Source organism: Gracilinanus agilis, chromosome 1 (genome assembly GCF_016433145.1).
Source record: "Gracilinanus agilis isolate LMUSP501 chromosome 1, AgileGrace, whole genome shotgun sequence".
NCBI classification, from domain to species: Eukaryota; Metazoa; Chordata; class Mammalia; order Didelphimorphia; family Didelphidae; genus Gracilinanus; species Gracilinanus agilis.
The window spans coordinates 14,080,765-14,107,764 of record NC_058130.1 but is presented as its reverse complement, the minus strand read 5'-3'; the positions used below and the strand labels follow the sequence as shown (position 1 = coordinate 14,107,764).

Below are 27,000 nucleotides of genomic sequence, written 5' to 3'. Positions count from 1 at the left end.
CAGTGGATTGAGAGCCAGGCCTAGAGAATGTAAGGATTAAAAATTAAAGCTGGACGAAATTTATGAGAAATGTGGTCGTCATAATTATTACTCAAGTCAGAATGACTTTTTTTAGCAATTTAAAGATGGCAGAGTAAGAAATCTAGCCTAATGAGCTACACTATTCGCTCTGGCCCTGACTTTACTCCAGCAGGGCTCCAGAAGCCTTAGCCAAAGGGCGTAGGGGTCAGTTAAGCAAGGATTTTAGCCACAAGGCCTCTTCCAATACAAGGGGCCTTGGGACTCCCAGGTTAAGATGGTTGCAGAGTAGAAGCAGCATGCTTAATCTCTCCTAACCCACATACACATGACTCCTCAAAAGGACACAAAAAACAAATCCAGATGAACAAAGGGACCCCACAATAGAGTGCAGCATTGAAGAAAAAATCCAGACAACAGAGCAGATAGTAGAGAACAAACAAGAAATCACATCCAAACCTTCCCAAAAAAAATGAAAATTGGTCACAAGCTCTTGAAGAGTTCAAATCTGAGATCATGAGAAAGATGGAAGAGATTTGGCAAGAAAAGTGGGAAATAGCTCAAAAGGAAATTAACAGTTTAAAAGAAAAATTGGAGAAAGATGCCCCAATATGAGGGGCCTCTCTGGAGGCTAGTACCTCTCAGAAAAACCAGAAAAGGGAGTCAGCCCTTTTCACCCACCCACGTGGTAGTTCTAAGGGAAAAATCAAAGAGCAGTACAAGGTCTCCAGGCAGAGCTCCTCCAAGTTCAAGTTCGAAGGTGAAAGAACTGGTCACCGGAAGTTCTTGCCACTTTTAAAGACCATTCCTTTTGTCACTTCCTGTGCCTTCCTTCCACTTTTCGTGGACCAATTACAGCTATAGCTTTGTTTAGGACTGCCCAGAGGGCAGTCAGTCAATTCTGATTTTTCACCCACTATCACACACATGAGTCACAGACCTCCCTCCCCCACTTAAGGATAAGTGGGATGTATATGCTTCTGGTGATTAAATCCAAAAATGAGCAGGGGAGAGTTATCACATTTTCACAAGAAGGGAGCTCTTCAGTTCAAATCTGGCCTCAGAAACTTCCTAACTGTATGACCTTGGGCAAGTCCTTACTGCTCTTCTGCCTTGGAACCAATACACAGTATTTATTTTAAGATGGAAAGTGCAGATTAAAAAAAAAAAACTCTTATCTCATGTCTTAAAATCAGTACTAGGTATCAAAGAGCAGTTAAGGCTAGATCATGGAGGTTAAGGGACTTGTCCAGGGTCACACATCAAGGAAGTGTCTGAGGTCAGATCGGAAACCAGGACCTCCCATCTCTAGGCCTAGCTCTCGGTCCACTGAGCTACCCAGCTGCCCTTTCTATAATCTATTATTGTCATTTGTCTGTCTGTTTCCACTGATCTTTCTATTTCTTAGCCAGAACCAGAGAGTTTTGATAATTCCTGCCATTTTCTAATTTTGAAACCAGAGCCTTGGTGCTTCTCTTTCTTAGGAGAACTAGAGAATGCCCAGAGTACCTTACAGCGATGCCTGGAGCTCGACCCGACCTCTGCTGACGTTCACCTCCTGATGGCCCAGATCTATCTATCTCAGGGAAACTTCACCATGTGCTCCCATTCCTTAGAGCTGGGAGTCAGCCACAACTTCCAGGTGGGTAGGTGCCTGAGGCCGGGAGCCCAGCAAGGAGCCAGGCCAAGAAACCAAGGGGGTGCACCCTCTGTGAGCTGCTCTACACCCAAGGAGCTGCTGAAGCAACCATATTCAATCCTCCTGGGCACCCCTGAAAGTCTCTACATCTACCTCCTCTGATCCATGGCCTTGGCTGGCTGAGTGAGGGTCTCCAGATCCCTGTGCTAAGCTTCTGGGGGGCTGTTCTGTACTCCCCCTCCTTGTCACCTATAGGATGCTGAGGCAGCTGGAGCCCTGTCCGCAGCCATGTGACCTCTCCTGTCAAGCAGAGCCCAGGGGACCCTCTATCAAGGGGCCTTTCATCAAGGACCTTTTTTGGTGTCCTGAGCTCCTTGGGCAGTCAGTCTGGGGCAGCCTATGTTCCCCTACTCAGAATCATGTCTTTAAATGCATAAAATAAAATATACAGGATTACCAAGGAAGGCAATTATATTGAAATACAGTTATTGGGGCAGCCTGGTGGTATGGTGGATAGACAGCCAAGCCTGGAGATGAGGTCCTGGGTTCAAATCTGGACTCAGACACTTCATAACTGCGCAAGCACTTAACCCCATTGCATAGCCCTTAGTGCTCATCTTTCTTAGAACTGGTACCAAGACAAAAAGTAAGAGATTAAAAAAGAAAGATAGTTATTAATTCTCCTTTAAGTTACAGACCAATTCCCCCTTCCCATCCCCCTAGTCCCCATCCAACCCAGATTAAGAACCCTTCTAGAAAGAAATTCCAGACGGGTAGGGAGTGGGAAGCTGGACCAGAGGATGTCAAAGATCCATTCCAAATTGTAAGATTTACTGATTCTTTGGCCTCGCTGCCCCACCTGCCTCAACAGTGAGTCTTTGTGTGCTCGTCCCAGGTCCCAAATGTCTCACTGCCCCCAGTCACCAGCTCTGCCCCCACCTGCTGAGCCTCCAGGAAAGCAGGGATGGTGCCCTCAGACCCTCACAGCCCTGGACATCATGAATGTAACTTGTCTGGGCTCACCCAGGGCCTCTGTTCCTTCCTAGGTTCGAGATCACCCACTGTATCACTTCATCAAAGCACGGGCCCTGAATAAGTCAGGAGACTACCCTGAGGCCATCAAGACCCTCAAAATGATCATGAAGCTTCCCACGATGAAGAAGGGGGAGAACAAGAAAACTCGCAGCTCCTGTATCCGGCCCAGTGAGCGAGTGTCCATCTTGCTAGAACTCGCCGACGCCCTGCGGTTAAATGGAGAGCTGGTAAGAGGCACAGAACCTTCTTCTGGATCTAAGTGGGCAAAGCCATGAGAGTGCAGGGGGCCAGGAAGGGCAGGGGAACTCTGCTCCATAATGTGCTGACTGCCCCATCTGCTCTAAGTCCTGGAAGCTCCTTGGGCCTCTAGGGATGGACTATAATTAATTCATCAAAAATTGCTGCTGGGCAAGAGTTATTAAGAAAAACTCCATAAAAGCACTCTAGACAATATAAAATAGCTGGGAAACTATGTGAACACAATTACAAAGCACTTTTCACACAAATAAAGTTAGATCTAAACATTAATTGCTCATGGGTAGGCTCATGGGTTGTCTATAATGAAAATGACAATCCTACCTAAACTCATTTACTTATTCAGTGCCATACCTATCTGCGGGGAGCCTGCCCCACAGCACAGGGGGGTTTGGATGGCTCGATGGCGTCGGCGGATGAGAAAGAAACAGAAACAGAAAACAGTTAGTCCAACAAGTTAGCTCATGACTGTTCTGTTCTACCAGCCCCCGAGCTCGTGGTTATCTTTATATATTTTTCCAAAACCAGTTTTCTTTCTACAAAGTACATTTGAAATCAAAACAGTATAGAATTCAAGGTTACAAGAGTTACATAAGAGTTAGCATATAGGACACATTTTTTTTCTCATGTAGATTATACTTAGTCTAAACCGTATTCGAGGTTACCAAGACCTTATGTTATCCAATTATTATTTTGATAACGGACCTTCACCATATTTCAAAAAGGTAGGTTAAGTGTGAGAACCTTTAAAATCATGGGGTTTAGATCGGCGTGGGAAAATAACAAAGCGAGAGAGTATTTTGTTCTGATTTACCTTGCTGTGTCCTTCAGACTTTTGAGACAGAGAGAGAGAAAGATTAAAGCAGGTTCTGCTATTTTACTGAGGGTATGAACTATTAACTCATTAAATGCTGTTATATTTATTTATATTTTTATTATATTACTATTATATATTTATTATAGAGTAACTAGGGGATTTCTATTAGGGGCTTTCTATAAAACTTGGGGCTATCCTAAAGATAAAGATTATAATAAAAAGTCTTGGTCAGAAGGGAGTCACACAGAGGGGTTTGATTGGGTCTTCCATCCATCCTGTGGCCCAATTTTCAGGTCACAGGGTCAGTGTAGGACTGTGTCAAACTGCACTGACTTGATGGGATCTTGTTCCTGGGGAGGTGGGGGGCGGGGGGGAGGGGTCTTGGCAACTATCAAACTACCAGAAAGCTATTTTACAGAACTAGAAAAAATAACAACAAAATTCATCTGGAAGAACAAAAGATCAAGAATATCAAGGGAACTAGAAATGTGGAGGGAGGCCCAGCAGTGCCAGATCTTAAAACTGTAATATACAGCAGTGATCATCAAAACAAATCTGGTACTGACTAAGAGATAGAAGGGTGGCTCAGTGGAATAGACTTGGGGTAAATGGCTGTAGCAAACTGATGTTCAGTAAACTGAAAGATGCCAGCTTTTAGGATAAGAACTCACTAGTAGACAAAAACTACTGAGAAAATTGGAAAATAGTAAGGGAGAAATTAGGTTGAGATGAATACCTCACACCCTATACCAACATACAGTCAAAATAGGTATTTGACCTAAACATAGAGTGATATTATAAGCAAATTGGGGGAACATAGTTTACCAGTCAGATATATGGAAAAGGGAAGAATTTATGACCAATTAGGAGATAGAGAACATTAGAAGATATAAAATGAATAATTTTGATTACATTAAATTGAAAAGGGTTTGTACAAACAGAACCAATGCAACAAAGATTAGAAGGGAAACAACAAACTGGGAGAAAAATTTTATATCCAATTTCTCTGACAAAGGTCTCATTTCTCAAACATATAAAGAACTAAGTCAAATTTATAAGAAATGAAGTCATTCCCCAACTGACAAATAGTCAAAAACTATGAATAAGCAATTTTCAAATGAAGAAATCAAAGCTATTAATAATCATGTGAAAAAAATGTTCTAAATCTCTCCTGATTAGAGAAATGCAAATTAAACAGCTCTAAGGAATCACCTCACACCTATCAGAGTGGCCCATATGAAAGTAAAGGAAAATGACAAATTTGAGGGGATGTGGCCACACTAATGCATTACTGGTAGAGTTGTGAACAGATACAACCATTCTAGAGGGCAATTTGGAATTATGCCCAAAGGCCTTTAAAGACTGCCTGCCCTTTGGTCCAGCCATACCACTGCTGGGTATAATAAAAAAAAGGGTTGCACAAAAATATTCATAGCTGTGCTCTTTGTTGTGGCAAAAAATTGGAAAATGAGGGGATGCCCTTCAATTGGGGAATGGCTGAACAAACTGTGGCACGTGATGGTGGTGATGGAATACTCTCGTGCTGTCAAAAATGATGAACAGGATGATGTCAGAAAGAGCTGGAAAGACCTCCGCGAACTGGCGCAGAGTGAGATGAGCAGAACCAGATCACTGTACGCAGTAACAGCAATACTATGGGGGGATCGAATGTGGCAGGCTTTGCTACTAGCAGCAATCCAGCGATCCAGGGCGGTCCTGGGCGACTTTTAACACAGAGAAAGAACTGCAGGAGTCGACATGCTGGTGGAAGCAGACAAGCTGCCCCTCCTTCAGTGGGGTATATTGGGTTGGGTTTTATAAGATTATCACTTACAAAAACGAATAATACACAAACGTGTTTTGCATGCTACTACATGTACAACCCAGATTGAATTGCTTGGCAGCTCTGGGACAGGTTCATCAGCAGGGCCACAAGCTTGAGGGTCCAGAGAAGCTCCAAGTGCCTCCTCTCAGCCCAGCTGCCCTCCCCTCTCTCCACCTGGCTCTGAGCCAGTTCAGCCACCACCTCCCGGGCCCAGACCCAGGCTTGGGACATCTGAATGGCCTGCTCTCCTCCTCGGGGACCCGCATGTCCGCAGCCCTTCGGGCTCTTCCCCTGCCGGCCCCCAGTCATTGCCCTCACTGGGAGCCTGAGTCCGGCTCACGGCAGGAGCACGCTGCATGCCCGTCCTGTCTCTCCCTGCTGAAGAGCCCCGAGGATGGGAAGACCTGGGTTCAAGTCCCGGCCCCAACCTCAGTCATTGTTGCTTGGGCTCATCTTCCCTGTTAAAGCTGGCCAATGTGTGTGTGTCTCTCTCTCTCTCTCTCTCTCACACACACACACACACACACACACACACACACACACGCATGCACGCTTGGCCGATCCATTTTCCCATCATTCCTAATTGCTCTGGGTTATGTTCACTGTTTCAGCACGAAGCCACCAAGATCATGCAGGACGCCATCAACGAGTTCAGCGGCACCCCCGAGGAGATCCGCATCACCATTGCCAACGTGGACCTGGCCCTGAGCAAGGGCAATGTGGAGATGGCGCTGGGGATGCTGCGGAACATCACGCCCAAGCAACCCTACTACACGGAGGCCAAGGAGAAGATGGCGCACATTTATCTTCACACGCGCAAGGACATCCGGCTCTACATTGGCTGCTACCGGTAATGCGGGCAGAGCCCCCCACCCTCACCACAGAGGGCTTGGGGGCTGGCCAGGGGCTGGGGCGCAGCATCCCCCAAGGGAGGCAGGTAAGGCTCCAGAGGTCAATGTTCCAGCCACCAAGCAGCACAGCCTGCACTGGGGACGAAGCCACAGCAGACTTCAGGGGCTGTAGCTGTCCCCTTTTCTTCAGAAAAAGCTCCATCACATAAAGAGACAGCTGGAGTGGACAGAGCCAGGCCGGAAGACCTGAGTTCAAATCCAGAATCAGGCGCTTATCAGCTATGTAACCCTGGGCAAGTCATTTAACCCTATTTGTCTTAGTTTCCTCAACTGTAAAATAAGAATCATAACAGTCCCCACCTCCCATGGCTATTGTGAAAATCCAATGCAATCTTTGTGCTGCCCAGCTGCCCCCATTTCTATAGTTCTTCAAGGGCGAGTTAAGTCATCCAAGTAATCAATGTTATCTCCATTGATCCTCACAACCCCATGAAAAGTAGGGAGTGTTGTGATCCCCATTTTACAAATGAAACTCAGGCAAAAGAACAGGTAAGTGACTTGCCCTGCGTCCCACAGGTCCCACAGAACTAAGTTTCTAAGGCTGGATTGAACTTGGGACTCCCCGATTCCAAATCTAGTGTTCTATCTGCTGTGCCAGCTAGGAATGTTGTTTTATACACAGATGTAGGGGTTCCAGATTTAGAGTTAGAAGAGCCCTTGGAGGTTAGGACCAAGCCCTTCATTCTACAGATGAGGAAACTGAGGCAAGCAGCTATTGAGAGACTTGCTACTAAGTATCTGAGGCTGGATGGGGCCCAGGTCTTCCTGACTCAGATGGTGGGGAGCTCTCTCCCCTGGGGCACTACCAACTGCCTCTCTGCAGCATGATGGGTGCTCTGAGGTCTCTTAGGCATGGGTCACCCATGGAAATCTTCCAGGGAGGGTCAGTCCCCTGGTGGGGACCCAGGACAAAAGTAGGGCCGGCTGGGGGCAGGTGGAGAAGACAAGCTACCATTGATTCTGCAGCCACGGTGCAGCATCCGAAGATCCCATGAGAGCGAAAGCTCCAGGACCCTCCATGAGCGTCAGGATGGGCAGGACTAGAGCCCTTGGGAGTCCAGCCAACTGAGCCACAGTGGGCAGAACAGAAATAGTGTGAGGCTCCTTCTCTGGGTCAGATACAGCTATGGGCCGGAGGCAGGATCGTCTCACTGGCCATCCTTGCCTTCCACCCCAGTGGGCCAGCCCTGGGACGATGGAGCTTGATCCAAGGTTCAGCTTCTATCTAGAGACACGAGGTGGCTTTGGCTCTGCCCATCGTCTCTGCCACCCACAGAGGGATATGGGAAAATGGAGAAATTTTCCAGAAATCTCAGCAGGAAATTGGGCTGGTACAAACTACCAGAAGGGAGAAGGCAGCCACCTCCAGAGAAGGGGAAGGGGGTAAAGAGGGAGCTCCCACCACGGGTATAAACAGGTACCTCAGCACCTGAACATCTCAGAGTGAGTAGGGGCATCTCCTGGCGCAGCAGGAAGCCTGTGGACGCTGTTGCAGAGCAGTGTTTAAACACATGAAATAAAATACACAGAATTGTAAATCATGGAAACCCTTGATGATGAAACACAGTTACCAAACCCCCCCCCAAAAAAATAAAACAGGTTCCCAGACTCCTGGGAAAAGCCCCTCCCTGTCTTAGTTTCCTGGAAGCTCCTTCAGGCAGGGTCCCCCAGCTAGCATGTATCTGAGGAGAGGTTCAGCCCTGGCCTCAGACCAGCTCTCTAACCATTATGAAACACTGCCTCTACAGAGGATTCAAAAGAAAAATCTCGTCAGAGACTTCCAGTGTTGCCCACTCCAAATTCTCCAGACCTCCCAGGCCACATCCTCCTAGAAGTTAAAAATTCCCATGAGGCTGCCCTCCTCTCAACATTCCTGTAACCTTCAAGAAAATGGGTCCTTCCACATAGCTAGGTGGCTCAGTTGGATGGAAAGCCAGGCTTAGAGATGGAGGTCCTGGGTTCAAATATGGCCTCAGATACTTCCTAACTGGGTGGCCCAGGACAAGTCCCTTCACCCCCATTGCCTTACCCTGACCACTAGTCTGCCTTGGAACCAATATACAGTATTGATTCTAAGAAGGAAGGGAAAGGTTTAAAATCAAGGGTAAAAAAAAAAGGGTCCCTAGGACAGAAGCCCAGCCCCTTCTATACCATATCTACCTCCGCCCATTCCTGTCCTGCCACAGGACATTCCTCCCATTTCTCCTACTGGCCAGTGGCTGAGATTCTGGTATTTCCAGGGCATGGTGAGAATAGAGTCAAGGGACAGCCAGGAAGATGCCTCAAGGCTTCCCCCATCATCTACTCTCTTCTCAGAGGAGCTGCTCCCAAGCCTTCCCAGACCCTTGTCCACACCCCCTTGGGCTCCTTCACCCCCCTAGAAATTTAGACTCCCCTCCCCTCAATCCCTGTCTCATCTCAGGGAAATGAGGAATATCTGCTCGGTCCCAGACAGGGAGATGAGGTCTTCTCCCCCAAGTCTGTCTCCCCCAAGAGGCTCCAGCTCCCTGTGACTTCTGACCTCTCCCCAGTATGCCTCGTGTCGTCTGTGTCTCAGGGGGCTTTTTTAATGGAAGGACCCCAAACTAGCCCCAGTGAATGAATGAATGAAGACTTGTCAGGCACCAGGCTAAACACCAGGGATGCTCTGTTGAGAATCTAAGGCCCAAGACACTGAGGACTTCTCACAGGACTCCTGCCTGGGCATTCTCAGGCCTTGGGATTAGAGGGGAACCTGCTGATCAATGGAGGTGAAGGGTAAAAAGCTGGGAGATGAGGGCCCAGAGATAGAGGAAGGGGCTCACCTCGCCTTCTCAGCTGTGGTGAGCACTGTGGGCTGGAAAACCAGAGGATGATGATTGTGATCAAGGGAAGACCCTCCCATGTCCTCCCTCAGCACCCAGCTGCCCCTAAGGCAGGAAGGATGTTGGGCTGCAATTAAAAGCCAGGGTCAGTGCCCTCAGAATCCCTCCCACTCCAGCCCTTCTTAGTGGTGGCCTTCTGCATGGATATAAGGATTGCTGCTGCTGTCCTTCAGTGGCCAAAGGAGGCAGCCCTCCTAGCACAGAAAGAGCTCCTGGGCCTGACTCCTCTCTGACACTTCCCTGCTGTGTGACCAAGGACAAAGCAGCTAGCTTTTCTAAGCCCCAGTTTCTTCATCTGTAAAATGGAGCTAATTCCCCTCAAAGAAATGAGGAAGATCAGATGAGATAAGGTGTCTGGAGCTTTGCATACCTTCAAGCCAAGTCAGTTCTTAAGGGTGGCCCAGGGGAGAAGAGACAGCCAGACCCGCCTCTTCTCTGGGAAGTGGGACCAGGAGCCTGGGGCCCTCCCCAAACCTGCCCAGGGAATTCAGTCTCTCAGCTGGAGGAGCAGCTTCCCTTTGGGAAGCAAAGACAGGGGGCCATCCACCAGCCTTGTATGCTTGTCCAGACACCCTGGTAGGTGCTGGGGCAAAGGCATGGAGATGGGCCCGCAGAGTAGAAGGAGACCTGGAAAGTGGACTGAAGCCATCTGGGAGTGAAGAGGAGGAAGCCAAGCTGGAGGCGGGGAGCCCCAAGTCTATACCAGGCCACTTCACAGTGGCTTCTCATCCTTCAGATGGGAAGGATTCCCCCCGATTGGGGTGCTCCCTCCCCGTAGGACTGCTCCCCTCCCTTCTCTGGCCCTCAGCTCCCTCGTGTGTGAAAACAGGCTGCTGGAGGGGGCTGGAGGAGGCCCTGGAATTCCACTCGGGTCCCACCAGGCAGCCTCATGGCCTTCCCTTTCTTTTGCAGAGAACTCTGCGAACACTTGCCAGGCCCCCACACCAGCCTCCTCCTGGGCGACGCCTTCATGAACATTCAGGAGGTGAGGCTTCCCCCGGCCGCCCCTCGAGGCGCTGGAGGGGGCGGGGCCGAACCCCACCTTTCTCTGCACCCTCTCTTGGCAGCCCGAGAAGGCTCTGGAGGTGTATGATGAGGCTTACCGGAAGAATCCTCACGACGCCTCCCTGGTCAGCAGGATTGGGCAAGCCTACGTGAAAACTCACCAGTATAACAAGGTCAGCGGGCCGGGGCCGCTGGGGCAAAGAGGCGGGGCGCGGCTCCGGTTCGGCCGGGCCCCAGCCAGGCACGGCCCCGGGCACCGAGGAGGGCGATCCTAGGCGGCCCGGAGAGGGGCTCCGGCCCGGGGCTCTTGCAGAAGCCCCGCTGAACCCGTGTCTTTCCCTCATTAAGGCCATCAATTATTACGAGGCTGCCCAGAAGATCAGCGGCCAGGACTTCCTGTGCTGCGACCTGGCCGAGCTGCTCCTGAAGCTTAAGAAGTTCAACAAGGCCGAGAAAGTGTTGAAGCAGGCGCTGGACCACGACTTCGGTGCGCGCGTGCGCGCGGGCTCTCGGGACAGCTTGTGCGCATGCGCAAGGGCATGGGGGCGGGGTCTGCGAGGGCTCACGTGAAGCGGAGACTCCTGACAGGCTCCTCTGTTTTCCAGTGAATGACATCCCTTCCATGATGAACGACGTCAAGTGTTTGCTTTTGCTGGCCAAAGTGTATAAGAACCACAAAAAGGAGGAGGTGATGGAGACTCTGAACAAGGTAGCGTAGGTGTAGACAGCAGGTGTGGACGGGAAGCTCTTTGGGGGGCGGTGCTGGACCGCTGACGTCGAGGGGTCCCCAACCCAAAGGGTAAGGACCCTTGTGGGGGAGGGGAGGGGGAGCGGAGATTCCCGTCTGGCTCTGTCGGCCAGTGCTTCTGTGATGGAGTCAGTAATGGGCCAGCGCTCCGCGGTCCCTGAATCCTGCCTCAGGAACCTTCCTGAGTCACCGGGCAGTGCCCAGGGGCCCATCTGAAGGACGCCCCCATCCTCCCTGCAGGCCTTGGACATCCAGGCGAGAATCCTGAAGCGAGTCCCCCTGGAGCAGCCGGAGATCCTTCCTTCCCAGAAGCAGCTGGCCTCCTCCATCTGCGCCCAGTTTGGGGAGCAGCACCTCTCGGACAAGGACTACATCAAGGCTGTCAAGGCCTATAAGGACGCCCTGTCCTACTCCCCCATAGACAACAAAGTAAGGGCGGGGGAGGGAGAGCAGCTGGGGGTGGAGATGGATGGGATGCTGGGGGCTCCCCTTGGGCTCTGCCTCCTCCTCCAGCAGAGGCCTTCCAGAAGGGCCCTAAACAGAAATGGAAGGCTTGTCCTGCTTTTCTTCTTTTCCACCATGCTCTTGTCTCGTGTGGCAAAATGCCCTCGGAAGGGGCCTGAGCAAGCCAATGGGAGCCAGCCCCAGAGTGCCTGGGAGCTCTTTCCCGGGCTCCCCCAGCGGCTCTTCGGTCTGCTCTTATGGACGGATCTCAGAGGCACCTGCTGACTGCCGCTAGAATGTCAGGCTAAATTTATTAAGCACCAATCCAAAAAAGAGCTCCTGCCTTCAGGGAGCTTCCATTCTCATGGGGGAACACAGCACCCAATAGGGGACTGAAAAGGAGGGACATGAGGAGGTCCCCAACATGGTGGAGTAGTCCCAAGAACTCCTAGGCTAGGTGGGACGTGGAAAGATGGCTGGCCCAGGCCCCCTCCTTAAATGGAGGTTTGCAGGGGGTGGTCCTGCCCTCCAATCGGAGGGGCAGAAGGTGCCAGTGAGGTGAGTCCCAAGGATAGAGCTTGTGGGATGATGAGCTTTTCCATTGATGGGATTCTTGGGGAGGAAAGTAGCCCTGTGCCTCCAGCCCAGGGGGCAGGGACCTTGTTTTCAACTTTCTCTGGACCCGCAGTGCCTGGCACCTAGAAAAGCACAGAATAAGTGCTTATCGACAGACCTGGATGACCAATTTATTTTATTTATTAGACAATGTGCCAAGCTCTGGAGAACAAAGACAAAACCCAAACAATCCCAGCCTCAAGAACCCTGTGCTCTGGAGGGGGGAGGCCCCTGGGGGGAATGGGCACAGGGTCTAAGGAATTCACATGCCCAAGTAAACAGAAGGTAATCTTTAGAGGGGGGGAGCATTCACAAGTGGCGAGGCCAGCAAAGACTTCCTGTACGATGGACCCTTGAAGGTAATGCGGAAAAGGCGTTGTAGATATGGTGGGTCATAGAAGGAACCACCCACCCAAAAACACAGAAGATTCCAAGTGAAGTGTGGAGAATCATGACAAGAAGTCAGGTTGGAAAGGCCCATGGGAGCTGGATTGTAGAGGACTTTAAAAACACCAGGCAGAGAAGTTTGCTTTTGTCCTAGAGGCACTAGGGAGCTATGGATTTTCAGCAGACCTGGCCCTTAGGAAGTTTAATTTGGCTGCTTTTTGGAGACTGGATCAGAGAAGGAAGAACCCGAGAGCAAGGAGACGAATTAGGAATGTGGGTGAGAAGCAATGGGGGCCCAAGCAGAGGCATTCCATGGGGGGAGAGAAGGGCCAGAGACAGGCAAGATTTGGTGCCTGAGGGGATGGGATGTAGGGGATAAGGAAAAGGGTAGAGTCCTAGAGGCCTCCAAGGAACATGTCAGCCAGAGAGAGAGAGAGAGAGAGAGTGAGTGAGTAGGTGGAGCTTGGGGACTGCAAGGGTGGTGGGGCCCTCCACAGAAATCTGGAGGAGGGCAGGTTTGAGGGGCAAGATGAAGAGTTGCATTTGAATGAGTTGATTCTGAAAGGCTTTGGGTTATCAGTACAGTCTTGTCCAGCAGGCAGAGGATGAGGCAGGACTGGAGTTCAAAGGAGCCCAGAGGTGCCTGTGAGTTCCAGGATAAGTGCAAGGGAGCACAGGGCCAGTCTGGGTGAGGGCAATAAATAGTTTTATATAAAGAGACCTGGCAGCCTTGGAATGCTTTCCTCAAGCAACCAGGAGCAGCCCAGCCTTTGGCCTCTATCAGAAAGTCCACCTCCTCATCCTCCCCTACCCCTGGGGGACGTAGCTCTCATTTTCCCAGCCCTGCTCCCAGGTCCAGTGTTTGTTCCTGTGGTCTGGGGCTGGTTCTAAAGGTCCTTTGAACATTTAGAAAGGGCCTTCCAGATGGCTGACTCCAAACACCTAACTGGTGTCTGAGGAGCCTGGGCATGGGTCCTGGTCCATGAAATGTTCCAGGCAGAGGTGCTGGATGGAATGAGCTCCCACAGGCTGGGAGGCCCAAAGGAGAGCTTATAGGGTCTTGTGGGAGCAGTGGGGTGTTACAGTGATTGCTGGACCCCAGGGAACTTAGGGCCGGCCCCCATACTGACTAGAAGAGAAGGCAGGAGGCTTGGACCAAGGGAGCCTCAGATCTGGCTTGAACAGGGTTCAAGGAGGAGGCTTTTCCCCACTCCCCTCTCCTCAGGCACACTCAGTCTGGGTCTTTGCAGTCTCCCCCACCCCCTGGAATAGAAGCTTCTCAAGGACAGAGACTGACTCATTTGTATCCCCAGGGCCTGACATGCACTAGGTGCACAATAGGTGCTTGTTGATGGATTGACTGGAGAGATCATCCCCACTGAGACTCTGCTTGGGCCTCTTCAGGGTGATTAGTTGAGCCCTGTCTGTACACACATGAGCCACATTCTGGAAATGGCCTTTAAAAGAGGGAGCAGAGACGCACCAGTTCCTTAGATGTCTGGGTAGCCAGATACCTGCTTCAGGGAACCAGGGGGTTGGTATACAAAGGAGGATCCATATGGCCCCTCACTGTGGTTTTCAATCCTTCCCTTCCATCTTTGAATCAATACTGTGTTGGTTCTGAGTCAGAAGAGTAGTAAGGGCTAGGCAATGGGGGTTAAGTGACTTGTCCAGGGTCTCATGACTAGGAAGGGAACCCAGCACCTCCTGTCTGTAGGCCTGGTTCTCTCTCCAGGGAGCCACTGAGCTACCCTCAGGTCCCCCACTTTCTATCACAACCACCTGATAAAAGGATAAACATTCTTACCCCCATCTCACAGAGGAGCAAAGGGAAGCTCAAGGGGCTGACGTGACCCACACATAGTCACCCATCTAACACATCTTGTGATCACAGATTTGGAAATGGAAGGATCCAGCCATTATGGAGACTGAGACCCCAGGAGCCCCAAGTGCCCCCACCCCAGTGGGCCAAGTAACAGATGATGAGAATTCCTGACAAAATGGGCCTCTGCCATGAGCTGCCACCTTCCTCCATGGTTGCCCTTGTCTCCCCAGGTAACGCTGGAGCTGGCCCAGCTCTACCTGATCCAAGGGGACCTGGATGCCTGCGAGCATCACTGTGCCGTTCTCCTGCAGAGTGACCAGAGCCACGAGACGGCCTCCGTGGTAAGGGCTCCCCTCTCTGGGCCGCCGAAGGCGTCTGTCTTCTCTCCACAGTGGGCAGCTCCTCCCCTGGTACCACACTTCCAGGCAGAGGCATGGGTTGGATTCAGAATGTGCCTCAGCTTTTTTCCCATGCTTCTCAAGAGAAATATCCCATGGGAGAAACAAAGCCTCTTAGACCATTCGTGAGTCCAAACAACAGTCCACACGGACACTTTGTGTGGCCCTTTGTAGTGGGTCCCTTTGCTTTTCCCATGGTACAAATAGGCATGCTCCCAGCACACCAAAGTGTCTCTCTAGCCATACCCTCCCTGAGAGCAGCAAGCGGGCAGCAGCCCAGAAAGGAGGTGTGCCAGCCCCAGGCACCACGGGCAAGAGAAGGGGAGTAATCCTTGCCCAGGAGGACTGAGGTGAGAAGCCATAGTTTGGAGAGCGAGAGTGGCATTCTTCGAGCGAGCCCCCCACCTTTTGACTGCCCTTAGTTTGGAGGGACAGGCTAACAAGCCTCTGAATAAATTAAATCCACAAACAATCCAAAGACCTCATGTTAGCCAAGCTTCCACTGCCTCTCCCTTTACCATCAGACCCATTTCAGAATTACTGACTGCTGTTAGTTTTGCCCCCAGCCTTCACCCTCGCCCCTGCCTGGCCTCAGTTGAGGGAGCGGAGGGAGAAGGAAGGAGGCAAAGAGCCTACCCAGGCCCTGGCATCATTGGGAATGGGCTGCCATAATGTCAGCATTGTCCTGGGGAGGGTCGAGAGAGCTCGGCCTCTAGCTGCTCTCGGACTCCACTGTCTCCCCAGCTCCCAGGGACCAGGTCCTTGAGGACCAGAGTGATGGAAAAGAAGACACTGGTAGGGAGTGAGACTGAGGCCTCCCTTAGAGATTTCAGGGAGAGTCAGCACTGGCTATAGGGAAGCTGCTGGGAGGGACAGAGGCAGAGGGCTGGGAACTCTATCCACCCAGAGAGCTTGGGGTGAGTGGAGCAGCTGGGCTTCTCACAGGCCTCTCTGTTCAGTACAACCTTTAAGCTTCCAATGGTCAAAGTTTGCATTCCTGTGTTCTTGACCTTCAATGCCCAAAGGGGCCCTTATGCCAACTGAAATGAAAGCTAAAAGGCACATCCATTCTCTCGTAGATGATGGCAGACCTGATGTTTAGAAAACAGAAATATGAAACAGCCATCAGTCTATACCGTCAAGTTCTTGAAAAGGCCCCAGGTAACAGCTCTGCCTTCCTTCCTGTCCTTTCTTCCATCTGGTCCAGGATACTCACTGGACCTCTGAGAGGCTCAGTTTCCATTTATTTTAAATAGGGATCAGAATTGCTGCTTCTCTGCCTGCCTAAGAAAGTCCCTGAAAGTCTTCTAGGAAGTCCCTGCTTCAGAAGCACAAATGTGCCCCAGGGTTGATCCTCTGCCCTCCCCTTCCTTTTGGCCACAAAGAGAAGCTGCTCAGTGTATTGGAAAGGATGTTGGACTTGAGCCAGGGGAGACCCTGATTGCGGGCAGCCTCAGAAACTTGCCAGCCATGTGCCCTGCAGGAAGGCATCTAATTTCCTTGGGCCTCTCAGTGGCCTCATCTGTAAAAGCGTTTTCCTGCTGTAGGGCCATGATTCTGAGGAGATCCCTTTTTAGCTGAAGAGATGCTTTTTAGCTCATAGATGAATTACTTCTATGCACATGACTTCCAAATCCAGAGGTCCCACCTCAGTCTCTCTTCTGAACTCTCCAACAGGCGATCCCCCCCCCCCCAGTGGCCCATTAACACGGCAGATTTACCACATCCAAAATGTAACTCTCTCCAGCCCCCACCCTTCTCCCGTCCTCCCTGTTTCTCGTAAATTCAGGGGACGAGTAAGGGTTTCTGGGGCTGGGGGAGTTGTAGAGATCTTGGTTTTAGACACTCTCTGTGCCTGATACCTCCCAGACATCTGGGTAGAGAAGGCCATCAGGCAGTTGGTGATGTGGGACAAGACTGGAGCTCATCGGAGTCCAGGGCTTGATAGTGAGCCCTGGGGAGTCCTGGAGGCTCCATTCTGACGATTCGCTTCACCTCAGATGACAGCGAGACTGCATGGTGGGTTGGTACCAGGTGTCTCTTGGAGATGCATCTCTCACTTGAGAGAATTAAACTGTGGCCTAACACCCCCTGCTTCCCTCAAAGACCTTATTTTACTCCCTGAGATCTTATCCCCTCCCCAGGGCAGTACTGGCTATCCCTCTCCCTGCAAGAAATCATCCGGAGCAGGATCTGCAATGGCAGCACCATCCAGAGGCTCCTTCTCAAATAGGGGGCCTCTGGTCTTGCTTTTCCTATCCCCCACGCATCCTTAAAACCCAAGGCTGGCATTCTGCAGTGATGCAGGGCATCCCATAAGTCCTAAAGTCAGCATGTGTAGGCAGGCCTTCCTCCACCTGGGACTGTTCTTTAACTTCTACCCTCAAGGAAAGTCAAGTTTATAATACAATTTATAATGCAAAGCAGGGCTTTGTCTATTGGGCCTGGGGCAGCTGTCCTTTAAATGCTCTTGCTTTTTTTTTTTTTTAAACCCTTAACTTCTGTGTATTGGCTCCTAGGTGGAAGAGTGGTAAGGGTAGGCAATGGGGGTCAAGTGACTTGCCCAGGGTCACACAGCTGGGACGTGTCTGAGGCCAGATTTGAACCTAGGACCTCTTGTCTCTAGGCCTGACTCTCAATCCACTGAGCTACCCAGCTGCCCCCTAAATGCTCTTGCTTTAATCCACCTGAGATTCCAGGGTCATTTGGTACACCTTCCTGGGGCTTGGAGGGAGACAGATTCAGAGCCACAGAGGATCTTTAGGGCTGGTGCATCCCTTCATTTTACAGATGAGGAAAAGTGTGTAGAGAAATTGACTTTTCTAGGTAGTAGGAGGCAGAATTTGAGCCTGGGGCTTCATACTCCAGACTCAATTCTCTCTTTTTCTTTTAAAGATATTTTGTCTTCCCAATTACATGTAATAATTTTCCACATACATTTTCTTAAGCTATAAGATCCAAATTGTCTACCTCTCTTCCTTCCCTCCCCCCTCTCAGAGATGATAAGCAATTTGATCCGGGTTATACATATACGATCATGCAAAACATACTTCCATATTGGTTATTGTTTTAAGAGACTACTCATAAAACCAACCCCCAAAATAAATGAGCTGGGAAAAAAAATTAACTAAAGTGAAAAATAGTCTGCACTGATTGGTATCTGACTCCCAACAGTTCTTTCTCTGGGGGTGGAGAGCATTCCCTGTCAGAAGTCCTTCAGAATTGTCCTGGATCATTGTATTGCTGAGAGCAGCTAAGTCTATCACAATTGGATCATCCCACAATATTGCTGTTCCTGGGCACAATGTTCTCCCGGTTCTACCTATTTCCCTCTGCATCAGTTCATGCAAATCTTTCTAGTTTTTTGTGAAATTCTCTTGCGTATCATTTCTTACAGCACAACAGTATTCCATCACCAACCTATACCATAATTTGTCCAGCCACTCCCCAACTGAGGGACAGACCCTCACTTTCTAATTCTTTGCCACCACAGAAAGAGCTGCTATAAGTATTTTTGTTCAAGTAGGTCTTCCCCTGGCCCTTTAAAAAAAAATTCTCTTTGGGATACAGACCTAGTAGTACTATTATTGGATCAAAGGATATGCACTGTTTTATAGACCTTTGAGGCATAGTTCCAAATTGCCCTTCAGAATCACTGAATCAGTTTACAACTCCACCAACAATGCATTAGTGTCCCTGTTTTGCCATATCCCTTCCAACATTTATTACCCTCCTTTATTATCACATCAGCCAATCTGATGAGTGGGAGATGGTACCTCAGAGTTGTTTTAATTTACATTTCTCTAATCAACAGTGACTGAGAACATTTTTTCATCTGATTATTGATGGCTTTCATTTTTTTATCTGAACATCGATCATTCATGTCCTTTGGCCATTTGTAAGTTGGAGAATGGCTTATATTCTTCTATGTTTGACTTCTCTGTAGATTTGAGAAATGAGACCTTAATCAGGGCAATTTGGTACAAATATTTTTTTCCTGTTTTGTTGCTTCCCTTCTAATCTCGGTTACATTGGTTTTGTTTGTACAAAAACTTTTCAATTTAATAGAGTCAAAATGATTGACTTTGCCTCTTGTAATGTTCTCTGTCTCTCATTTGGTCATAAGTATTCCGTCTCCAGAGACAGTATTCCCTTCTCCATAGATCTGCCAGGGAAACTACTGTATGTTCCCCTGATTTATTTATAGCTTTGCCCTTTCTGTCTAAATCGTATCCCCATTTTGACCTTATCTTGGTGGCGAGTGTGAGATGCTGGCTTGTACCTAGTTTCTGCCATACTGTTTCCAGTTTTCCCAGCCATTTTTGTCAGATAGTGAGTTCTCATCCCATCAGCTGGCATCTTTGCACGCCCAATTCTCTCTCTGTTGCTAGCACATTGCCCTCACCAGGGGGAGCCCCGAAGGTTTGCCCCTAGTTAGCTTTCCCCTTCCATGGGTCCTCCGGGATCCGGGACGCTATATCAGGGGCCCTGATGGCCATGGGGGCTCTGCCCTTTTTTTTTCTTGTTTAAGATAATTTTGCAGTTTTGAACAAACTAATTGACCTGCTAAGACGGAGTGGGAAGCTTGAAGATGCCCCAGCCTTCTTTGAACTGTCCAAGAAGGTGTCCAGCCGCATCCCCCTGGAACCGGGCTTTAACTACTGCAAGGGCATTTATTGTTGGTGAGTTTTCTGACCTGGTCTCTGGCCTGGCCTGGGCAGGGACACAGCCTTTGTCCTCTCTCGCTGGCCAGCTGCAGTCCACCCACTAGCCAGGCTCAAGGCCAAGGCCCTCAGCAGCCTCCTAGTGGGCCCCTTTTCTTGGACCAAACCAGGGGCTACGCCTGCTCGCTTGAGGCTGACGCGGGGCCTCCAGGAGGAAGGTCTGGAGCCAGGAGCAGGGATGACCGCTGGGCTCCGTGTGATGCGTCTTCAGCCCCGAAGGGTGCGATCCCCTGGCGGCTTTCAGCCCAGGCCCTCCTCCTCTCTGCGGCAGACTCAGGCCATTTGGGCATCTCTTCAGAGACCTCCTGGGCCCAGGTTCCCCCTGCTCACTGGCTTATACTTTGCCCAGGCTGACCGGACGCCTGGCCCTGCATTGTCCTTCATCTAGTCTCTTAAAAACGTAAAAGGGGGACCACAGGGTGGCTCAGTAGATTGGGAGCCAGGCCTAGAGACAGAAGGTCCCGGGTTCAAATGTGGCCTCAGACCGTTCCTGGCTGGGTGACCCTGGGCAAGTCCCTTCACGCCCACTGCCCAGCCCTCACCACTCTTCTGCCTTAGAACCTATACACAGAATTGATGCTAAGATGGAAGGTGAGGGTTTAAAACAAAACAAACACCTAAAAGCACTCTCCTTGGGACAGCCATGAGGCCGTCACCTAGCAGGGATGGGGGGGTGAGGATGGGGCTGGCGGTTTGATCAAAAGGAGGAACTCCCAGAGGAGGAAACCCCCTTCCCCAGCGCAGACTGGCACTCACACAGCCAGGATGTGCCTGAGGTGGGATCAGAGTCCAGGCGTTCCTATGGGGAAACTGAGGCTGTACCATGCAGCCTAGGGTGGAGACCTCCAGCGTCTAAGGGCTCAAACTCACAATGACCACAGTGTACATACAGGGCACCGTTGCTTGGGCCATGCCAGCTGGCGACCTGGGAAGCCGAGTGGTGCTGGGGGGGGCGGGTCCTGAATCGAGGCCAGCATCTCCCTGGGCACCCTCGTGGCTGCCCTTCTCCCTCCTCCCCCCAGGCATGTCGGACAACCTAACGAAGCCCTGAAGTACCTCAACAAGGCCCGCAAAGACAGCGACTGGGGCCAGAGCGCCACCTACAACATGGTGCAGATCTGCCTCAACCCAGACAACGAGATCATGGGCGGGGAGGCCCTGGAGACCCTCACGGTGGAGAACAGGTACCCCGGGGGGGAGGGGAGCCGGGGGGGAGGGGTCAGGGGCAGGGACTGCGGCCCTCCCAGCGGCTCTGGGGCACCTATAAGTGCAGCGTCCCTCCTTGCCTCCCGCCAGCAGCTCCACAGAGAAGAAGGAGTCTGAGCAGCACGGCGTGCGCACAGCCGAGAAGCTCTTGCGGGAGTTCTACCCGCACAACAAGGAGGGGCAGGAGCAGCTCAAGATGCTGCAGAGCTACTGCCTGCTGGCCACCAAGGAGAAGGCCAACGTGGAGACGGCCCTCGGGGCCTTCATCGAGATCGCCCAGATAGAGGTGGGTGGCTGGGCTGCTCCCCCGTGCCTGCGTCCTCTAGAGGCAGGGCCCGGCTTGGGGCTGGTGCGTCGGCCTCCTCTCCTGCAAGTGGCCAAGTGTCCAGGGCTCTCTGCCCCCGAAGAGCCCACGAGGCCACTCGGGCACCCCGGAGACCCCAGACAGGGAGCAGCTGTGCTGAGGGTGTCCACCGCTCTGTGAGCGGGAGTCTGTCCGCCCTCTCCCTTCATTCCCCCGCCCTGCTGCCCACAGCTTAGGGGAGAAGCTGGCCCTCCAGCTGGCACAGAGAGGCTTTGCCCGCCCCAAGTGGCCCCATGAGAGGCCTGGCGTGCTGGGACACAGAAGGCTGCCTTCTGAGGGGAAGCTTTGGAGGGCGGCCTCCAGGCCCCAGGCTAGGAGGGAGCTGGGGATGGGGCGCCTCCCCTGGCCTCTGCATGGGCTAGCATGGGGCCCTCGGGGGCCATTTTTTTCCAGAAAGAAAGTGTCTCCGCCCTCCTGGCCATGGCCCAGGCCTACATGATCCTGAAACAGGTCCCCAAGGCCCGAACCCAACTCAAGAGGCTGGCCAAGGCTCCGTGGGCCCTGGCCGATGCCGAGGACCTGGAGAAGAGCTGGATCCTCCTGGCCGACATTTACTGCCAAAGCGGCAAATTCGACATCGCCTCGGAGCTCCTTCGCCGTTGTGTCCAGTACAACAAGGTAGGCCGGGCAGCCGGACCCTCCGGGGGCCCGAGGAGAGCAGGGCGGGCCTCCGGTGGCCCCAGCCAGGCCTGCTGACCCATGAACTCCCCAGCTTAGAACAGTGAAGGCTCAGGGGCTCGGCCAGGCTCCCCCGGCCCGCGGGGCCAGAGAAGGGGCTTCGTGCCTCCGGAGTCACGTGCTAGAGCTCGCGGCCTGCTTTCATCTTCAAGTGGGGCGGGGGGCCCAGGGGCTCGTCGTGCCTCGTCCCATCCACGTGCCCTCAGCTCCTCTCCCAAGGGACCCGAATGGTGTCCCTGGGGCCGTCCTCGACAGACGGGAAACCCGAGGACTTCAGAGGAAGCGGGCTCAACCCCGGCCCGTCTCCACCTGGTTTGTGTCAGCCTCACAGGACCGAAGCTGGGGGCCGGGCTCGAGTCCCAGACCAGCCTCCGTTTCTCCGTTTGTCAGATGGGCTCAGGCGAAGGGTCCTCCCCTCCCCCAGTTCTAGTCCTTCCCTTGCACACAGATGCTCACCGCAGCCCCTCTTTTCGCAGTCGTGCTGTAAAGCCTACGAGTACATGGGCCTCATCATGGAGAAGGAGCAGTCCTACAAGGATGCAGCGAGCAACTATGAGCTCGCCTGGAAATACAGCAACCGGGCCAACCCTTCCATCGGTGAGCTCCCCCTGGCCCCGGATCTACAGTCCCCCCTTTCCTGGGGCCCCAGCAGCAGCACCCCCTCTGCGGCCCCAGGGAGCCGGGTTCATTCTGAGGGTACCCCAAGAAGAAGAGGCAGCAGCCGTCTCTCTCCCATCCAGAAGTGGGGCCGGGGACCTCCCCTTCTTCACTCCGTCCCGTCACCCCCCGAAGCTTTGAGGAAGGGAAGGGCAGTGGCACTGCGGACAGCTCTTGGTCCCCGGCAGTCCCGGCAAGCACTTGCATTTTCTTCTCCAGGTTTCAAACTTGCCTTCAACTACCTGAAAGATAAGAGATTCGTGGAAGCCATTGAAGTCTGCCACAGCGTAAGCTCCATGTTTGACCCGAGGCCAATGGCCGCCTTGGCCCAGCACCGAGCCCCCGCTGACCGCTGCTCCCTCTCTTTTGGTCCCCAGGTCCTGAAGGAGCACCCCAACTACCCAAAGATCAGAGAAGACATTCTGGAAAAGGCTCAGGGGTCCCTACGGCCCTAGCCAGGGCCAGAGCCACCGCTGGGAGCTGGCCACCAGGAGGGAGCGTCGGAATGGAAAACTCGGACTATTCCTTCTGGCCAGGGCCCGGCAAGACCAAGGTGGGAGCCAGGGTGGCCACAGCCCTTGGTGGCAGGAGAAAGACAGCTCCTTCCTCTCACCAAGGCTGCTCTGAGGGGCACCTGGACCACTCGGATTTTACATTTCGAAGACGACATGCTCTTTCTCATTCCATATTCTGTGCTTGGTTGTTGGTTTCGCTGGTTTGTTTTTATAGCAAAATACGGGTGTGTTTTCTAACCAGTGAGAGGAATCGGTCACTAGGAGCTTTAGGACTTTTTGGAGATCACAAGATTAGGGGTTGGAAGACCCATCTGTGTGACCTGAAGTTTTAGGTTCCTTTCTCTCTGTGGGCCTCAGTTTACTTATCTGTAAAAAAAAAAAAATAAGGAGAGGAGGGATTAGACTTGATAACCTCCTAAGGTCCCCTCAGGATCTAAAATTCACAAATTCAAAATTTCCTGTCATTTCCCTCCCCCAAAAGCATTTAATCCATAATGTGGTGACAAGGTTATAAATGTTAAAAGGGGGAGAGATTGATCGGCACACTGAAGGCCTCTCTGAGAGGCTGAGCTTTGTCCAAGGTCGTCCAGGAGCAAACTGGAGACCTGGGACCTCCTCTGAATGAATGGCTGAAAGGGCCCTCCTGGGTTCCTGTGCTTCCTTCTCAAGCCTTGGCCCTCCCAGCAACTCATTCCTAGCAATGTTGGGGAGAAAAAGAGTTCGAGTAGGCTACCCTGGGGTTTTTTAAACACGTAGTTCAGCTCGGATCAACTCCACAAGCATGATAAAAGAACTGAGGCTCCATGGAGGGAAGGAAGGTTTTAGCCCTGGAGCAGCGAGGTGGATGGAGAAACATGGGTTTTGGAGAATGCTGGCTCTTTGGGGCTATTGAGATGAATGGCTCCTGGTGTGTAGGAGCCAAAGTATCGACGGGATGGCAGGAGAGCGCCCAGAAGCAGAAAGGGGTTCCCCTTCTCACTGCTGGAGCTTTGTAGGACCAGAAGTGGAATGTTGGAACTCTGTAGAGGGAAAGCCTGTTGGGCTGTGACCCAGGGAGCTAAGGGGAGCTGGGCCTGGGAGATGGGGGGGGGCACTCCCCATCCTCTCTCTCCCTCTTGCAGTGCTTGACCTTTGGGGTTTCTGTTCCTGAATGTTGCTGGGGGCTGGAGAAACTAAAGGACCAGCCTCAAGCGACATCCAGTTCTCCAAACCTTCACCACCGACGTCCTGAAGTCCTTTGGACATTCTGAGGCTGCCATGAACTTCAACATATAACTATATGTGTATATGTTATAGATAATCTACAGATAATGTATATAGAGATATATTTTGATAAATATATGCACATCTAAATATATAATGGCCCTCAGAATGAGCTTGGCATCTGGCCACCGGGCACAGGGAAAAGGAAGGCTTTCTCCCCCAGGAGTCGTGCTTTATGTGCTGCTCCTCTCCTGGGGCCCCCTCCCTGGCCAATGGGTGCCGTGGCCATTCAATAGGATGTACCACTAAGAAAGCTTGTGTGAGGGTGGTGGATGGGGCCCTTGACTGGCATTCGGGGCCCCGGAGTTCAGTCCTGGTTCTGCCACTTACTAGTTATGGAATCTTGGCAAAGTCAGGGAATCGGGTCAGACAAAAGCTGGACCATTAAACTGTTTACTTAAATCCCTTCTGAAGTCTTAAGAAAAGAAATAAAATCATTGTGACTCCCATGTGTAATGTGTCCATTCTTGCTGATTGGAAGGGATAGTGAAGCAGGAAGTTCTTTTATTTAAAGACAAAACAAAACCAAAAGATTGGAATTCCCTTCTAGCCAGTGTAGCTTGAAGCCGCCTCCATTCTTGTTGGGCTTGTAGTGTGTGCTAGCCACTACAAACTCCAGATCTCATTGCCTCCAGCGTGTCCAGCTATTCAGGGGATTTATATAACACTTTTAAGCTTTGCAAAGTGCCTTACAAATTTGTCTGGGCAGCCCTACACACTCACGAAGCAGGAAGCTTACTAGCTTGGTACCACAAGCACAGGCTTGGTGGGGAAGATGGGTGACATGTCTGTGTCTGACATTCAGAGCATCCTGAGCAGAATCCCTGAGTCCACCACCTTCCTGTCATTGCTTTGACCGGAATTCTTAAGTCTTCTATTTTTATAATGTTCCAATATTTCCATTTTATAGATGACAAAACTGAGATGCAGAGAAGGAGGGAGAGACTTCCTCCCAAAGGTCCCAATGTAGTAAATAGTAAAATTATTGTTTGTCCTTCATCAGGAAGAGGACCAGTGATATCCCAGGGAGATGTCTTGACTGGAGCATAAATTGGAATGAGATGAAGCAGAGCTGCACAAAGTCGTGCGCCTCACTCTTTTCCAGAGTCATCCAAGTCCAGTGACAAGACAAAAATCCGGACCACTGGCGATGGCCTGGGATGAAGTGGATGTCCAGGCTCTAAGCACTCCACAGTGTTCACTTCTACTACTTTCATGGCCATTCGAACAAATTGTTCTCATCCATCCATTCCACCGGGGAAGTCTTCACATGTTTGGTGTAGACACCCTTTTAACTCATCCCAAGTTGGAAGCCTGTTGGCTCACCTCCCCCAGGGTTTAGCTACCCACCAAGATGGTTTCACCAGGGAGTGGCTACTGTGCATGTTACAGCTTCTTGGAGCCACGGGTGAGAGCTGGATGACAGGTGTATGCCCGAGGCGCATGAGCAGCCCTGAAAAGGGCCCAGCAGTCCTCGTGCCCCATCCACTTAATAGTAAAATCTGTGTTCACGAGGAGTCCAGAATCAAAGGCTCCCAGAATTGGAAGAGACCTCAGGGGCCCCCTGGTCCTTTGCCTCTGGGAACAACTTTGAAAGACTTAAGTTTTCCAATCAGTGCAATGAGGAGTGAGGACAAAGCTTGTTCCACCCTCCAGAAGGGAAGGTGGTAGACTTGGGGCGCTACGTGAGGCATACAGTTTTGGACATGGCTAGTGACGGCCAATGAACTTACTTTGCTTGAGTTGCCACCTTTTTAACAAAGGTTTTCTTTTTTCCCTTCCCCCCCCCCCCCTTCAAGAGAATAGGAGTAAAGGAGAAGAGAATAAATGGGAGACTAAATGCTTCTTTGTTGAAAAAAATGTAATTGACTTATTACTTCCGGAACCAAGATGGCGGAGTAGAAGCAGGGAAGCTTGAAGCCACCATGAGAATCCTTTCCATCCAATCTTAAAATAAGGCCACAAAATGAAAAGATTTAATTAGAAAAAGGTGTTGGGGGGGCAGCTGGGTGGCTCAGTGGATTGAGAGCCAGGCCTAGAGACGGGAGGTCCTAGGTTCAAATCCGGCCTCAGACACTTCCCAGCTGTGTGACCCTGGGCAAGTCACTTGACCCCCATTGCCTACCCTTACCACTCTTCCGCCTTGGAACCAATACACAGTATTGACTCCAAGACAGAAGGTAAAGGTTTTAAAAAAATAAAAATAAAAAATAAAAAAAGATATGTGTGTGTGTGTTTGTGTGTGTATGTGTGTATTACTATGTATTGGTTCTAAGGCAGAAGAGTAGTAAGGGCTGGGCAATGGGGGTTAAGTGACTTGCCCAGGGTCACACAGCTGGGAAGTGACTGAGGCCAGATTTGAATATAGGACTTCCCATCTCTAGGCCTGACTCTTAATCTACTCAGCCACCCAGCTGTCCCCCAGAATGATGTTTTTAAATGCAAAAACTGAAATTCATGTGACTTCCAAAGGAAGGCAGAGGAGCCCAAATCAAGAGGTCCTTTTTTCCCATCCCAGGTCAAGGGCTTTTCTGGTGGATTCCTGGTGGAGGATCTGTGCTCTGCTTCTGACCTCCCAGGCTCGGGCTCCATTCCTCGGCTGCCTCCTTGCCCTGGAGGTTCCCTCTTGAGCCCCCTTTTCCCATCAGTGAGTTCCTCCGGAGCCTTCCCGCCATCTTGCATTTCCTTCCCAGCCCCACTTTGGCCTCTCTGGGTTTCTCCCTCAGCAATCTGCTCCCTTATCTCCCCCACCCCTAACCCATTTTCCTCTTCCTCTGATGTCTTCCTCCATTCGAATGGAAGCTGTC

At 51.4% G+C, this 27,000-nt stretch overlaps 1 protein-coding gene across 4 annotated transcripts in view; it reads left to right on the top strand.

The window, feature by feature from the left end:
* The window catches only part of TTC21A (tetratricopeptide repeat domain 21A), a 45,605-nt gene extending 22,735 nt beyond the window's left edge, over positions 1-22,870 (top strand). For 3 of the 4 annotated variants that reach the window (XM_044656788.1, XM_044656787.1, XM_044656785.1), the window contains 17 exons: positions 1,503-1,660; positions 2,704-2,919; positions 6,201-6,439; positions 10,277-10,349; positions 10,432-10,542; positions 10,718-10,856; positions 10,975-11,078; positions 11,358-11,546; positions 14,619-14,729; positions 15,866-15,947; positions 19,318-19,468; positions 20,533-20,694; positions 20,810-21,002; positions 21,474-21,698; positions 22,235-22,355; positions 22,635-22,702; positions 22,793-22,870. In XM_044656788.1, coding sequence (XP_044512723.1) covers positions 1,503-1,660; positions 2,704-2,919; positions 6,201-6,439; positions 10,277-10,349; positions 10,432-10,542; positions 10,718-10,856; positions 10,975-11,078; positions 11,358-11,546; positions 14,619-14,729; positions 15,866-15,947; positions 19,318-19,468; positions 20,533-20,694; positions 20,810-21,002; positions 21,474-21,698; positions 22,235-22,355; positions 22,635-22,702; positions 22,793-22,870 — 2,420 coding nt within the window. The remainder of the gene's footprint in view (positions 1-1,502; positions 1,661-2,703; positions 2,920-6,200; positions 6,440-10,276; positions 10,350-10,431; positions 10,543-10,717; positions 10,857-10,974; positions 11,079-11,357; positions 11,547-14,618; positions 14,730-15,865; positions 15,948-19,317; positions 19,469-20,532; positions 20,695-20,809; positions 21,003-21,473; positions 21,699-22,234; positions 22,356-22,634; positions 22,703-22,792) is intronic. The other variant, XM_044656786.1, reaches the window with a different exon arrangement.
* Positions 22,871-27,000: the final 4,130 nt, after the last annotated feature.